Raw genomic sequence first — 15,300 nt, forward strand, 5'->3', positions numbered from 1 at the left:
TCTCACAAGTTGAATGCTGACACTAGAACTCCCCCCCCCCCCCGGAGAAAATAACTGTTTTCGAGGGTGGCCCCTGTGGCATTCTATTCAGCTGATGCCTCTCCCCTCCCCAAACTCTGGCTTCCTTGGCGGGTTTTTTCTTTTCTGTTCTGGAAAGTGTTGCCTCAGCAAACCTGGCTTGAAGACTAAAGACAGTGGGTTTTGTCCCCTGAGGGAATCAATCGTCATCTGGCAAGAAGAGCCAAGACAGTACCTGTATTCACCAGAGCGAAGCTACTGTCTTCTGAGGAAAGTTTTGGCAGGCACCGCTTCTGTGGGCAGGACTCAAGCAATGCAGCCAGTGGATAGGGACAGTTTCTGAGTGACACATTGTGGAGTCAACTGATTTAGGAGCATGTGGAATGTTCAGAAAGTGCCACCCGACTTCACAATTATATATAAGGAGATATTGGGAATACAACAGTGTAGCCAAAGTAAATGGCTGACATCCATAACTTATGTGTTTTTGTTTATTATATACCAAGAAAAGTGTTTGCTACCTTATGCATTTCATTGCTTGTTTCTATTGCTATTAAAATACCTGAAGTATTACTGTATTTCTTGCTATGCTAAAACTGTTCTCTTCAAGCCTAGCTATGACTGTACAATAGCATTGTAAACCTTTTTTCCCCTGCCCAACACCGTTGTTCTTTTGACAGCTGCCTGTTGGGTATTTGTTGAAAGACAAAAGTTTCTTTCCAGGGGAGAGAATGGCAACCCTCCTGCAGCATTGTTTCATGGTTTGCAGAAACCAAGCCTTTGCTAATCTGGGCTCAGCGGGCCACTGTAGCCTTTTATATTCCCTGTTCAGATAAACACATGGTATTTTGGCTTACCTTTGAGCGATCATGACTGAAATGAAACAGGACTTTGCTAGCTTTTAATTGTTTATTTCTCACCAAAGTGTGCGTGGAACATCTGCTTGTCTTTGCAGTGTCCCAGTTCTGTATTCAGGACACTTTAAAGACAAGCAGGTCTCCTGACTGATGGATTCTAACTATGCACACTGGGGTGCTGCAGCTGTTCTAAGGCAGCATGGTTTGAGTAAAATAAGACTGTTTCTCTCAATTTTCTTCTCTTCTTGGCTTGTGGGGGTAATATTATTTGCCTGTTGTTGCAGAAGTAGCCTCAGTTTGGATGACTTTCGGTAAGTCAAGCTGACACGCCATCAGTGTTGCCTGCTTTACACTGCACCTATTTGTGACCTTCTCATACTGCCTTTATAACAACTAGCATTAGGGCCTACAGCTTCTAAGTATGTCAAAGTTGAATTCATGTTGAAATACGTTAAGAAACAGCACACTCCTATCATTTCTAATGTTAAGGGGGGGAAATGGCATTCTGCTTGTTTTTAATGCCTAGTGTTATTCAAACATCAGTTTTCTTCACTCTAGAAATATATCACTAAGCATTCCTATGTATTTACTACATCAGGGGGGCAATTTTTTCTGGTATATGTACACTTTAATTACAACAGTGTGAACCTATTAAATATTTAAAATTTTATTCCATATCAAACTTTTAAGTAAAAATACAAATGTACTAGTAGTCAGAGTGGTTAAAGTTAGCAACAACTATCTGAAAGTCCTCTTTTCTTTGATAGTAGTGCTAGATGTACAGTTCGTGCTGTTTTTCTTCAACACAACTTTTATAACCAGATAGTTCTTTATTCTCTGCTCTTGCAACTAGTCTTGAGCATCAACAGTTTAGCAGCACGACAACAAAGAAGAATGATAATGACAACAAATACAGCTGAAACAAGTAGAACACCAAGTTGTTCAGATCTGACTCTCTCTTTGATTTGATTACGGGGGGGGGGGGGAATTGACAACTGCCAGAGTGGTATTATGATCACTTCCAGCCAAAAGAATCTGTAACTTATAATGGACTGGGAGGAAAACCAGATCCTTTAAAAAGGGAGAAAGAAAAGGGAGAAACAAATGTGGTCCTATACAGCGAGACACATTTATAATCTATTAGTAGTTCCTCCTCTTTTTTTTGGGGGGGGGAGTACAGGTTATCATAGCTTTCCACTACTGTCCCTTTCTAAGACCATTTTTAACAGGATGTACATTTTGCTTCTTACTACCAGCCCACTGCCCTGCTCAGTGTGTTTCTAGAGTAAGAAATAAAGTTGTCTATGTAAGGGCAGTATACCAGCATGCATGCATTAATATGCCGTATATGTGAATGCATGGCTGTAGAGAAGAATGCAGGCTTTGTGGCTAATGTCTGTATGTTTCATTTAAATGTGCTGGCTTTGGGATGCTGTGTTTATAAATTGCTCTGAACAAGATTGCAAACTCTGACTCCCTACATATCTGTCCCATTAACGGCAGCACTTCAGTCTGACTTAAGGAGCCTTTTGCTGGCACAAGAGGCTGTTCCATGTCTTGAAAAGCATCTTGCACCAGAGGAAAGTGCTGCTGTTAGTGGAACAAATCCACAGGATCCCCAACCATTATATCTAGGACAAACCATTTTCTTAAGCCAGGAGATTTCATTTTTATTCATGTTGTTTTGTAATTTTAATTAGTCCGAACCCTTTTCTGTAGCTTTTTGCCTTTCCTCCATACTACTTTTCAAGTAAGTCAGGATCTTTCTCATATTAGATGTCACTGTGTAAATGCTTGGCTGAAGTTGAAACAATGTGCTAAGCATGGCGTGTCAAGCAGATTTTGCCTTTAGAGTCACTGTGATGCAGCATGAACAGACGATCATGGTGATTGCTCATCATGACAGTTTCCCTTTTTGTGTTTGGTTGCAAAGGATGCTGTAGTAAAAAAAATAATTAGTAGTTTCCTACATCATATAGAGCTTAACATTTCTCAGATCTATAGTAATATTTCTGAAATATACATTAAAGCCATTTCCTAACTTTTCGTCAAATAGTGTAACTGAGAAACTGAACACTGAGTGATCGAGAGGGCTCTGCTAACAAGAGCAGCCTTAATTTTCAAAAGGATCATTTGTGCAGACAGAAAACTTTTGCACTTGTGTCCAAAGTGCTCTTTCTTTCTCCATAAAACTGAACTGCAACTATTCATTGCACCGAAGTAAACAAAGTGTTGGGTTTTTCAGAGCCTTTATACATGACTTGTATGTGCACAGAACTTCCTTAATTGTTCCTGTTAAGAACCCTGATTTTCTCTATTCGCTGTGTGCTATGTATTTTTTATTGTATACAGGAGCACTCAGAAAAAAGGAGAATCCTTTGGGATCAGCAAAATTGGCAGCAAAATCAAAGGGGTGTTCAAGAGCACCACAATGGAAGGATCTGTGCTGCCCAATTATGGCCCAGCTGAAGGCGAGGATGACTTTGTGAGTAGGACCTTTTGTCCTGATAGTTCTGGCAAGCATGATTGTCTTTTTTTCCTCTCTCCATCCCTGTTATCCCATGCATTTCAGTGTATGCTGAGTTATCCAGCCATTTTATGGCTGCTGCTTTTCACACAGTTCAGTCCCTGTTTGAAGGCAAGCAACAAACTGCAGTTTCTTACAGTTCCAATTGGGACATCTAGGGAGGGATCTCAAGAGTCCAGTGAGTGCTTGGTTTGCTTTTGTCTCAGTCAAGTTTGCTCATGATGTCTGAACAGAGCTCAGATCTACCTTCAAAATTTCTCTCAGCATACTTCAGAGCACCATAAGTATAGGTGGAGCATTACAGGAAAGTCTAGCAGCTGTTGCTGGAGATGTCCCAAGGTGAGAGGGAAAGTGATTTTGGAGAAAAGCATCACTTGGCTCCTTTGCATGCATCTCTGGGGTTAGATCAGATGATGCTTTTCTTGGCATTCAAGTTAGTGTGCTTATTTCCTCAGAATGCTGACTTCTAAAGTGTTAAATCCTTTATGGTTCATTTTTTGTGCCTAGGATTTATATCCTTTATGCAAAATTCAGCACCAAGATGTTATTTAACATCTATATGTGCCCCTTTGCCCAACTGATGCGGAGTTTTGGGCTGGGTTGCCATCAGTATGCTGATGACACCGGAGGTCTTCACCAAATCACCTCGTCTTTTTCATTTCTTTTGGAGCCCCCTGGGACTTGCGACCGGGGGGGCTTCGCCTGGCCTCCCAGAGGGGGGTCAGGTTGCAGGAGGCTTTGTTCGGCTGCCCCTTGCACATGGCAAATGGGGGGGCAAGGTCATTCTGTCTCGAAGCGGGATCGAGAAATGGAGTAGGACATGGTCGCCATGTCTTACACAGCTGCAGCCAGCCGTTTTAGAGTGACTTGGAACTTATAACATAACAGACTACAAAGAATGAAGATTGATACATTAATGACTAAGCATAAAAGTGAAAAGTGAGGAATTCTTCCTAAATACCCCCTGGAATATGGCCAAATCCGAAGAAACATGGTGTGGGTAAGAAAATAATTCCATTTGTTTAAACTATTAAGAGCAAAGCTTGTGAGGCACTTGAATTGCATGACTTTTTAGAATTATTGGCAGCATTAAAAATTGATTTAAGAGAAAAGGCTTAAATATGGCATCGGAGGCGAATATTGAAGAGACAGAGGAGTGGGAATCCACAGAAATTGAAATCTTTCTTGTGAGCAATTTTGAAAGAGTTTGGTGGAGGAAATGCGACAAGCAATGGAAAAGGTATTTAAAAATGGTTTTGAAAAACTCCAGAGTCTTTCCTTAGATTTGGAGGGCGAGAAAGGAGCTGTAATGCCTCGGCAGACTTTGGAGGAGCAACAAGTTTTTGTTCAAGATAAGGGGAAACAAGATATAGCCCTATTACTTATAGAAAATGAAGAGTGTGAAAGTGAACAAATCTGCAGTTTCAAAGCAACAAACTATGGGATAGAACTTGAAATGGGGAAAAAAGGTTCTCAAATTATGCAAAAAAGAAAGAAGAGACTGAATCTGTCTAAAAAGAAAATAAAGCTGGTGGTGAAGGAAACTAATAGAGACAATAAAAAATCAAAAAAGGAGCCACTGACGTACAAAGGGGAGAAGCTAGAAAGAAGACTTGCCATAAACAAATATGGACTTGTTAAGAAAATTAGCTCTGGCAATAAAAAAAAAAAGACAACAGCCTTTGAAGAAGTTGTTCTGCCTGTATTTTAAAAAAGCCAAGTTGTAAAACTTCATTTTTTTTTAATTGTATTATAAATACACTAGGGGAAATGCCCATTGCGGGAGGAGGCAACGGGCCCTAGGGAGAGCTGTCGGCTTGGGGCAAGGGGGCTGGGCCCGGTCCCGCCCAATGAAGCAGGGGTGGGGCGTGGCGTGCGGTGGCCTCCCCTGCCCCCGAGCATGGCCGGGGCCGGCTGAGTCCCCTCCAATGCAGGGCCTGCAGACAGGCCGGCAAAGGCCGCCCTGTGCGAGGGAAGGCCGGTGCAGCTGCCAGAAAGAGGGCTCACGCTTGGCGGGGCCACAATCTCGCCCCACTGAAGGACTTTGCCTCTCACTTGCAGAGAGGTAGGAGAGTGAAGACGTGTGGGGCTGGGGCAAGTGCCTCGGGCCGCACTGGATCGTCATCGCGCAGTGCATGGAGGCGGTGGTCGGTGTGGCGGGAGGGGGGCCGCTGCCTACCAGTCCCCGGGAGCAGCGGCTGCCTCCCCTGTCCCTGAGGCCAGGTGGCCCCGGCGCAGGGTGGCCCAGCCGAAGAAGGTGGTGGAGCGAGGCGGACCGGCCAGCCGTTCGGGAATGAGCTCCTCCCCCGCCATCCCCGGCATCTGCCGTCCCTCTCGCTGACATTCCGCTTCACTGGGGCTGCCGCATCCTCCTGGCGCCGGCCCCCGCCCAGCCCCGTCGCCTGGCCTCGCAGCCTCCCTTTCCCGGTTCCTGGCAGTGGCGTCCGCTCGCAGCGTTCGCCTCCCGTCTCCCAGCCAATGGTACGCCAGCAGCCTTGAGTGGCAGCTGGTGGGCCAATGGCTGACGGTGCACATTTTTTCGCCGCTCCCTTACTCAATTATATATTATAAATACATGTGCGTATGCATGTTAAAATTTTGACTGCTCATTGCCTTAGGAACCCTGAAGTGGGTAGAAAGGCAGCATAAAATGTTTTTAAAAAATAATTTTATATTCATGGTAGCTACAAATAATTTATTATCTCCAGTACAGTTTGAACTCTACTATGCTTGACACAGTTTGAGAAAAGAAGTATAGATAATTAAGCATCAGCAAGTGATAATATTGGGAGGGGGTCCTTATTTTCAAAATTTCTGCCACTGTTTTTGTGTTGAGCTACATACAGAGTTTATTTACTTCAATTATAGCGATTGTTTCTTACTGAGACCCAAGTTTTTCCATTATTAAACTTTTGCAAAGTAACTGCAAGATAATGCAGTAAATTACTGTTCATAGCATGTCATTGTTTAAATTTGAAGCAAGTCAAAATTAGTCCTTTCTATGTACTTTGAGTCTTTGTGAGAAATGCATTAAATAAATCATGAGTTCTGTCTTTTTAAAGAAATGACATACAAAACGTCCTTCAGGAAATTGATGGTAGACTTTTTTGCTTCTTGGGGACATACAGCCTGAGAAATGTGATCAAAATTTTCTTGGGGTACTTAAATCTTTCACTGCAGATTGAAGAAGGCATTATGGTAATGGAAGATGATTCCCCTGTGGAGGCAGTTAGTACTCCGAACACACCTCGCAATCTTGCAGCTTGGAAAATCAGCATTCCCTTTGTGGATTTTATTGATGATATCCCTTTGGAAAGAAGAGAGAGAATACCAGTGTTTTGCATTGATGTGGAGAGGAATGATAGAACGGCGGGTAGGCTTTCTGGAAAACATTGTGTGTGCCTAGTATGCTTATCTGGTCCTGTTGAGATGCATGCTTTCTTTGCATCTCTCATTTTATCTTGAGTAGTGTTTCCAAAATGTGTTACAGTCTTTGAAAACATGAGGGAGAATATAAAGTATGTGATTAGTATAGAATGTTGCATCCATTTGGATATCCAGGATAGTGTTTGCATTATTTATTTCTTTTAAAAAGTCTGCAGCTGGTCATTGCTGATATCATCAGTTTGTAATGAAACCTTTAAGAGGTTTCATCCACAGTCTTGCATGTTTGCCTTTGTACCCCTTTCAGGCTGCGTAGAGGGTAAATCTTATATCTGTATGTATTTTCAGTTGGGCATGAACCTGAACGCTGGTCAGTCTATAGAAGATATCTTGAATTTTATGTCCTTGAGTCAAAACTAACAGAATTTCATGGTAAGATTTGTGTGTGTATATATATAACTCTATATCAACTACAGTTTTTGTATGAAAATTTGAGAAAGTTTAATAGTAGATTTCAGTTATAGTAATTTCAGGAGTTTGAAACTTTCAGGTACATTTCCTGATGCCCAGCTTCCTTCAAAGAGGATCATCGGACCAAAAAACTTTGAATACTTACAGTCAAAGAGAGAGGACTTTCAGGAATATCTGCAGGTAAGAAAAATATTGGCAACTGAATCTTTAGTGTATTGAAGGTTGGACCAGTAGTAACTTCTGCTAACAGAATGTCTGTGGAACAGGACGTTTTTGCCTCTGCTATCTTGTTGCAAGCCCAAAAGATGCTCAGGGAGGGGATGCTAAGGAGCACCATGAGGGGCAAACTACTAGGAGGTGTGCTACTAGATCCAATCCAGAGGAATCATTTACAATAGCATGAATAGGTCTTTATCAGTGTTCTACTTTAGCACTGTATACTCTTGCCACCTGCTATTCACATAATATTTTTTCCTACAACTGATTTCTGATGGCTTTGTGCATAAGTGTGTTTGCAATATTTACCTAACATAACCTGAAAGTCAAGCACTGAAATTCTTGTTGTAGGAGAGAAGGTAATTTGAGCATTGTGATTTCATTTGTCTTTGTGTCTTTTTCTAAGAAACTTGCACAGCATCCAGAGCTAAGCAACAGCCAGCTTTTAGCCGACTTCTTGTCCCCTAATGGTGGAGAGACACAGTTCCTTGAAAAAATATTGCCTGATGTAAATCTAGGTAAGTAAAGAGCTGTAACTGAAAAATAATAGCTGTTTATCCAGATATGATTGTCTGACTCTGATTTGCATGGACTACTTTAAAAATAATTTGTGGTTTCTTGCATGTGCACAACTGTTTGATGCCATTCAAGAGCCTTGACGATTAAGTTCCTTGCAAAAGTGCCTTTCTGCTCATGGGGAAATCTTCTACACATGAAAGGCCTCTTTTTGATCCAGACCATTATCCAAACCTGCCAGTACAAAATTGGAGTTTTCTTGAGCACAGTTTTCAGTCGCATACAGGAATAATTGTCTATAGGTGATTTAACATAAATTCACTGACACTTCAGGTATACTGAACTGTTTGGTTTGGATCCTGTGCCTCCTTTCTGCCAGCACAAGATGCAGACTCTGCTGATGCAAGAGATAAGGGGGCAGTTTTGATTCCTCCTCCTCACTGCAGCTGTCTTTTGTGCATGTGGGTTCCCCCAACCCCTTTGCTACTCACAGCTGGCTGCTGGGAGAAGGGGAAATTGGGAAAAAATTCTCTCCCACAGTGCTTTGTGCTGGCACTGCATAGGATCCGACCTTTTTGTTTTTTAGTAAATATTCTGTGAGTTCTTTTCTTAGCTTACTAAAACAGGGTTTACCAGAAGAGAGACTACAAACCCAAAAAGCAGTTAGATTATTGTGGGGGAAAAAGAACACAGTGCTTTCATATAAAAAAAATTGAAATAAAATGCATAGAATATAGGCTGTGATTTAGGTTGATATTGTAAGTTACTATAAACATGCTTTTAGATCTAGGGGCTGATTTTTTTTAATCTTTGAACAGCGACCCCCCCCCCACACACACACATCATGCCATACCATGTTTTTGAATGTACCTTTCACCTGCAAAAGTGGATTAACAATGCTTTAGGGGGCTGCTTTTCAGCATACCCCATACAAATTCCCTTGTACCCCATACAAATTCCCTTGAGCACATGGAACTATAGTTGTGCTGTTTCCTGTGTGCTTTAATGTGAGCTTTAATGTTTTCCCTAATTTGTTTATACACATACAGTGGGCTTGGAGGCTCTAATCCAAATTATGAGATGCTGCCTTTCATGTGGTATACAAACAAATGGCTGCGTAAAGAATGTGGCTTTCAGATATATCAAGAGACGGTCATAGAGGATTGGATCCAAGGCCTCCCTTGTGCAAGGAGAAAGGGCCCTTGTGTAAGTGGGCAGCTATTTCTAATGATTCCACCTTCCCATCAAGCCCCACATCCCACATGTTTCCTGAGGGCCCCCAGATCTCAGAATCCAGAATAGGGAGTAGCAAAGATTGGTTCTGCACAGCAACAAATGAGATGAATAACTTAATGTTAGTTGTGATGTTGAAGAAACAAAATCTTTTTTTTTTTTACTACTGTTATGCAGGTAAAATTATAAAATCTGTTCCAGGGAAACTAATAAAAGAGGTGGGTAGAGTTGATTCCTTTTATAAATAGTGTCTTTTCCTGATAATTCATTAAGGACTGAAATTTATCCATTACAGCTGTTTTGTTTAATTTCAGAAAGGCCAGCACTTGGAGCCATTCATTGTAAATTTTATTAATTCCTGTGAATCTCCCAAGCCTAAACCAAGTAGACCAGAGATTACAATTCTCAGTCCTACTTCTGAAAACAACAAAAAGGTACAGTATGTCTCCCAGAATGAAATTGTTCAGTAATAAATATTTTATTTAAAAAATTATCTCCCACCTTCTCCTTTGTTTATAGCTTACAAAATTCACCACACTAAAGTACATCACCTTCTTAAAGCCACTAAAAAACATTAAAAGGTCAAGCAGCCACAGGTGGGTGGGTGGGGTTTCCCCCCTTTTGTCCAAATAGTCATATTCTAACATGAACATTTGATCTATACATTTCTCGCCGAAGGGGGGCACAGGGCAAGAGGTCCAGGAGAGGCCCAGATCCTCCCATATTTGTTTATTTACTTCATTTATACTCCACCTTTCTCTCCAGTGGGGACCCAAAGCAGCTTACGCTGATCTCCTCTTCTCCATTTTGTGCTCAGAACAGCCCTGTGAGGTAGACTAGGCTGAGATTGTAGAAAAGAGTAGCAGTAGCACCTTATAGACTTTTGAGGTAGAGTATGAGCTTTCGTGAGTCACTGCTCTCTTCTTCAAATACCTCACTGCTCACTTCTTCAGAGCAGGGGGGAGCTGTGTCATATGGCTGGAGGCTCAGATCTCCTCTGTGTCACATAGTGCCTTTCATCAGCTTGGACTACTACGCCACCTGTGGCTGCTCTTCATGTGCAATCGGGCCACAGTGACCCATGTTCTGATTACCTTCAGATTAGATCAATGTGACATAGGCTGATTTCGCACTAGAGCTGCCTCAATGTTGCGCCGCTGTTTGCCCCGATACTATTGGTCAATTTCACACCCGAAGCCACGGGGCTGCATTTGACCCGCGGCTTCGCCCGATTTCCTCCGCAGTTTCGTGATCCTCAAAAAACAGGATTACGAAACTGGGGGAAATCGGGCGAAGCCGCGAGTCAAAATGCAGCCCCGCAGCTTCGGGTGTGAAATTGACCAATAGTATCGGGGCAAATGGCGGCGCAACATCAAGGCAGTTCTAGTGCAAAATCAGCCATACTTTACATGGGGCTGCCTTTGGACACTGGAAACTTCAGCTGGTCCAAATGCAGCAGCCAGACTACTGATTAGGGGCTAGATACAGGGAACATATCATCCTGGTGTTGAAAGATCTGCACTGGCTTGCTCTTCTCTTTCAGGGCACAATTCAAAGTTCTGGTTTGTACTTTTACAGCCCTAAATGACTCGAGGCCGTGTTCCTTGAAGGAGACTGCCTTCTCCCATACTGTCCACCCAGTCATGATCTCTATGCCCCTTCCTTCAGAAAGTGAAGCAGGTGGTGAGTGGAGACAGGGCTTTTTCAACAGTGGCCTCTCGTGTGTGGAATACCCTTCCGTCACCCAGCACCCATGCTACTTTATTTTATGCATCAGGCAAAATCTTTTTTTTTAATTGAGGCTTTTAATTAAGGGTTGATTTTTAACATCATTTTTATAACCTGAGAACTGTGAGAGACTCCTTTTAAGCTGCTCAGTGTTTTATGTTTTTATGCTCTGGCTGGGTTTTTAGCACTGGGTTTTTAATGCTGGGTTTTAATTTCTTATGATGCATGATGTCTTTTATTTGGTCATCTGCCTCAGACTGGTTCCCTGGAGAGGCAGCATAGAAATGGTCTAAATAAAAACAAGTGCCTTGTGTGCATTCTGGGAAACCACCAATGAGGGTGCTTTTGGGACCTCCTCAGTAAGAGGAGAGCGCAAAAGTTGGCTTGAAACTCAGCATCAAAAAAAAGATCATGGCATCCGGCCCTATCACTCCTTGGCAAATAGAAGGGGAAGTCATGGAAGCAGGGATAGAATTCACGTTCCTGGGATCCAAGATCACTGCAGACAGTGACTACAGCCATGAAATTAAAAGACACCTGCTCCTTGGCAGGAAAGCAATGGCAAACCTAGACAACATAATAAAAAGTAGAGACATCACCCTGCCAACCAAAGTCAAAGCAATGGTATTCCGAGGTAGTAATGTATGGCTGCAAGAGTTGGACCATAAGGAAGGCCGAGCGCCGAAGAATAGATGCTTTCGAATTATGGTGCTGAAGAAGACTCTTAAGAGTCCCTTGGATTGCAAGGAGATCAAATCAGTCAATCCTAAAAGAAATCAACCCTGACTGTTCCCTGGAAGGCCAGATACTGAAGCTGAAGCTCAAATATTTTGGCCACCAACTGAGAAGGGAGCACTCACTGGAATAGACCCTGATGCTGGGAAAGATTGAAGGTCAAAGAAGACGGGGATGGCAAAGGATGAGATGGTTAGACAGTGTTATCGATGCAACGAACATGAAATTAACTCCGGAGGACAATGGAAGACAGGAGGGCCTGGCGTGATGTGGTCCATGGGGTCGCGAAGAGTTGGACTCGACTGTGTGACTGAAGAACAACAACAGTAAATCTGCTCCATAACGCTGGGTCCACAAATGATGGAAGGTACTGTGAAGAGTAAATGGTGAGAAAACATAAGCTGTCTACAAAGCAGCTTCAGGATAGGTGCAAAACCTGAGTGGATAAAAGCTTGCAACTGAGCCACTGGAAGTAATATATAAGGGCCAGAACAGTTTAAGATGATGCATTTAATTAAGATATGAACTGCTAGAATATGCTCAAACAAACCAATACATTCATTTGTTATTCTGATTTCAAAATCTAGTGGATTCTGAATCTGGGCTTCATCTAAACTTGTCTCCTGGAAGGGAGTGCATAGGCCAGTGAGTAACAGTTGATGACAGAGGGTACATGCACTGTCATTGTGTTATATGTTAAGAAAAATTCCTGATATTTGACTATAACTTCTGCTCTGCTATGTTTTCTCTGCAAATATGATCCTTTTTTCTGCTTGGCCCATGCTGTTTCACAGTGGTTTCATACAGATATTGGGTGATTTCCCACAAGTGCTGCTCCGCACTCACTCCTCCCTTTTGCCCCAACGGTACGTGTCAATTTCACACAAGCTGCTGCGAGCCCACATTTTGCCCCGCAGCTTCCTGCGATTTTCCCCATGTCTACTCAGTCCTCAAAAAACAGGGTTGAGTAGACGCGGGGGAAATCACACGAAGCTGCGAGGCAAAATGCAGCTGCGCAGCAGCTTGTGTGAAATTGACACGTACCATCGGGCCAAAGAGAACAGTGAGCACGGAGCAGCGCTTGTGGGAGGGAAATCACCCATTGTTACCTGGAGATTTGTTATTGCTTAAGAAAATTGCCACTCTGATTCAGTTAAAGCCAAGCAATCATTTATATAGGGAATCCAGTCTGGTGATAACTTTGCAACTGTGCTTGTTTTTAAAACTTGGTGGACTTTTTTGTTGTTTAATTTTAGCTTTTTAATGAACTGTATAAGAACAATGCAAACCGTGCTGAGAATTCAGAACGCAGACAAAATCAGAACTATTTTATGGAAATGATGACAGTGGAAGGCGTTTATGACTACTTAATGTACATTGGTGAGAAATCACTTCTATTTTTTTCAGTATGTTTCATAACCAAGGGTTCATGCAATTCTGGCTGTGTTGAATGTAGATTAAAATGCCTCAGCCTTTCAGCTTGAGGACCTGTTTATCTTGTATCTTTAACAAGATTTTTATGCAAATGTACTGTGGAATATGTGCCAACATCACAGAATTTTCAGTTTGTGGTCCAAAGTTACTCAAACTTCTCTGGTGCAATGCCCATGTTGCTTTTGCATGGAAATTAAAAAAGTGTTGTCAGTTTAAGTTTGAAAGTATTTCGGGTGTATAATACCAATGGGCAAGAAAAGAAAAATTATAATCTATAGATGCCCACATTTCCCCCAAAATGTCTTCATCCAGAGTAAGTTTACAATCCTTTTGCCATTTATCCTGATGTGATACCTTTCCAGGTGCTTCAATTTCACTTAAAATCTTATATATTTTAGAGTTTAATCCTTTTTTATTATGTTCACATGAACTGAGCACTCTCTCAAAGTCTGTTAGTGGGGACTTTAACAAGAAATATCTTCTATTACAGGATATACCCTTGAATTAGCTCTTGAATCTTTAGTTTTGAACTATAAGATAGACATAATTTAATCATATTCACGTAGGGTAATAATTGTTATTTTATTAACTATTGCCAAAACAACTATTGGTCATTATTGGAAAAACCCAGCAGCACCCCCATTATCTTTATGGCATAAAAACTTTGGGAACACTATACGATGGCAAACATTGTATTTTAGACTATTTAGAACAGCAAGGTGAAATTTCTCTGAATCCATGAAAACCTTATCTATATTTGTGAATTAGTTATCTAGTATTACTCTAGAAAGATGCATGTAAAACTCTAGGAAGATTAAATGCCTAGGGCACCTTATGTTGTTATCATCCAAGAAATATAGACACAGATATAAGAGTTTGGGTAAATATTAAAGTATACAGAGGAAAAATGCTGGTTTGTAATTTAAAAATTTTAACACTATATTTTTATTGTATATGTATATATATAATTTTGGTATTTTTAGAATTGCTTTGTAGGTATGTCTGTAGATACCTGAAATAAAAGTAAAAAAAAAAAGGTGTTGTCAGCATCATAGCAAAATCATATTGCATGGGAAGACTCTTGTTCAGCTGCCTTTGTCAGCCTGTCTTTGGGGGGCGGGGGCCTGACCCGTCTTTGCGATATTAACTTAGAGCACTCTGTCCTCATCCACTCTGACACATGAATGAATGAAGAAGAGGAGGTAGGCTGTACTTTGTACATCGATGAGACAAAAATAACAAGTGGTATGGCTGCATTTCCCTCCTCCTTTGAAAGGTGGGAACTGGAACTCAAGGAGAAGCAAGAAAAAAGCTTTCTGCATAACAATGTATGACCTTGAGCTGCATTCTCATAGGGTACACCAGCATAATTCTTTGTCCTCTGTATCGTTTCAGCAAGTCAAAGTGCACAAAATTAGATCTGTTGGGGAGAACAACAGAAATGAAATTGCAAAACCATGAGATCAGGTTTTCTGCTCTGGCTAAAGCCACTATAATTACTTGGCACATGTAGATAATCCAACACAAAAGATAATCATCCAGGGAGATAACTCAGGACACATGGAGGTAATCAGCATTTCCATGTATAAACCCACAGTAGGAGAGCCAGTTTGATATAGTGGTTAGAAGCCTGGACTTTATAATCTGGGAGAACCAGGTTTGACTCCCCACTCCTCCACATGCAGCTGCTGGTGTGACCTTGGGTCAGTCACAAGTTCTCTCAGAGCTGTTCTCTCAAGAGCAGTCCTCAAAAGAGCTCTCTCAGCCCCACCTACCTCACAGGGTGCCTGCTGTGGGGAGGGGAAGGGAAAGGAGATTGTAAGGTGTTAGGTAAGAAGAAGGGATTGGATTTATACCCCACTGTTCACTCAGCTCTGAGACGCTGAGTGAACAGTGGGGTATAAATCCAATCCCTTCTTCTTACCTAACAGCATGTGGCAGAATTGTAGCAACACTGTGGCTGTTACGTTTTAATTTTCTGCACTGTACCATCTTCCTCCTGGTTTAATAGGGAAAGGAAATGAGCAAGGGAGAGCAGCTCACAGTTACAGAATAACTGTCCTGCCGCATCCAGGAAATCATACGTTCTGGTCTATCCCTCAGCCCTCATAGAACGGGTCACAAAAATCATATATTTAGCCCACACACAATTTTTCTGTGAGCCCTTTAGGAGAAGGATAT

General features: G+C 41.9%; 1 protein-coding gene across 3 annotated transcripts in view; it reads left to right on the plus strand.

Moving 5' to 3' along the window:
• Positions 1-15,300, plus strand: part of SNX14 (sorting nexin 14) — a 44,811-nt gene that overhangs the window by 22,720 nt on the left and 6,791 nt on the right. For 2 of the 3 annotated variants that reach the window (XM_015409560.1, XM_015409575.1), the window contains exons 16-24: positions 1,160-1,186; positions 3,228-3,360; positions 6,583-6,775; positions 7,135-7,218; positions 7,337-7,437; positions 7,880-7,991; positions 9,400-9,440; positions 9,537-9,656; positions 12,942-13,065. In XM_015409560.1, coding sequence (XP_015265046.1) covers positions 1,160-1,186; positions 3,228-3,360; positions 6,583-6,775; positions 7,135-7,218; positions 7,337-7,437; positions 7,880-7,991; positions 9,400-9,440; positions 9,537-9,656; positions 12,942-13,065 — 935 coding nt within the window. The remainder of the gene's footprint in view (positions 1-1,159; positions 1,187-3,227; positions 3,361-6,582; positions 6,776-7,134; positions 7,219-7,336; positions 7,438-7,879; positions 7,992-9,399; positions 9,441-9,536; positions 9,657-12,941; positions 13,066-15,300) is intronic. The other variant, XM_015409568.1, reaches the window with a different exon arrangement.

Source organism: Gekko japonicus, unplaced genomic scaffold (assembly GCF_001447785.1).
Source record: "Gekko japonicus isolate JY-2015 unplaced genomic scaffold, Gekko_japonicus_V1.1 scaffold103, whole genome shotgun sequence".
Taxonomy (NCBI): Eukaryota; Metazoa; Chordata; class Lepidosauria; order Squamata; family Gekkonidae; genus Gekko; species Gekko japonicus.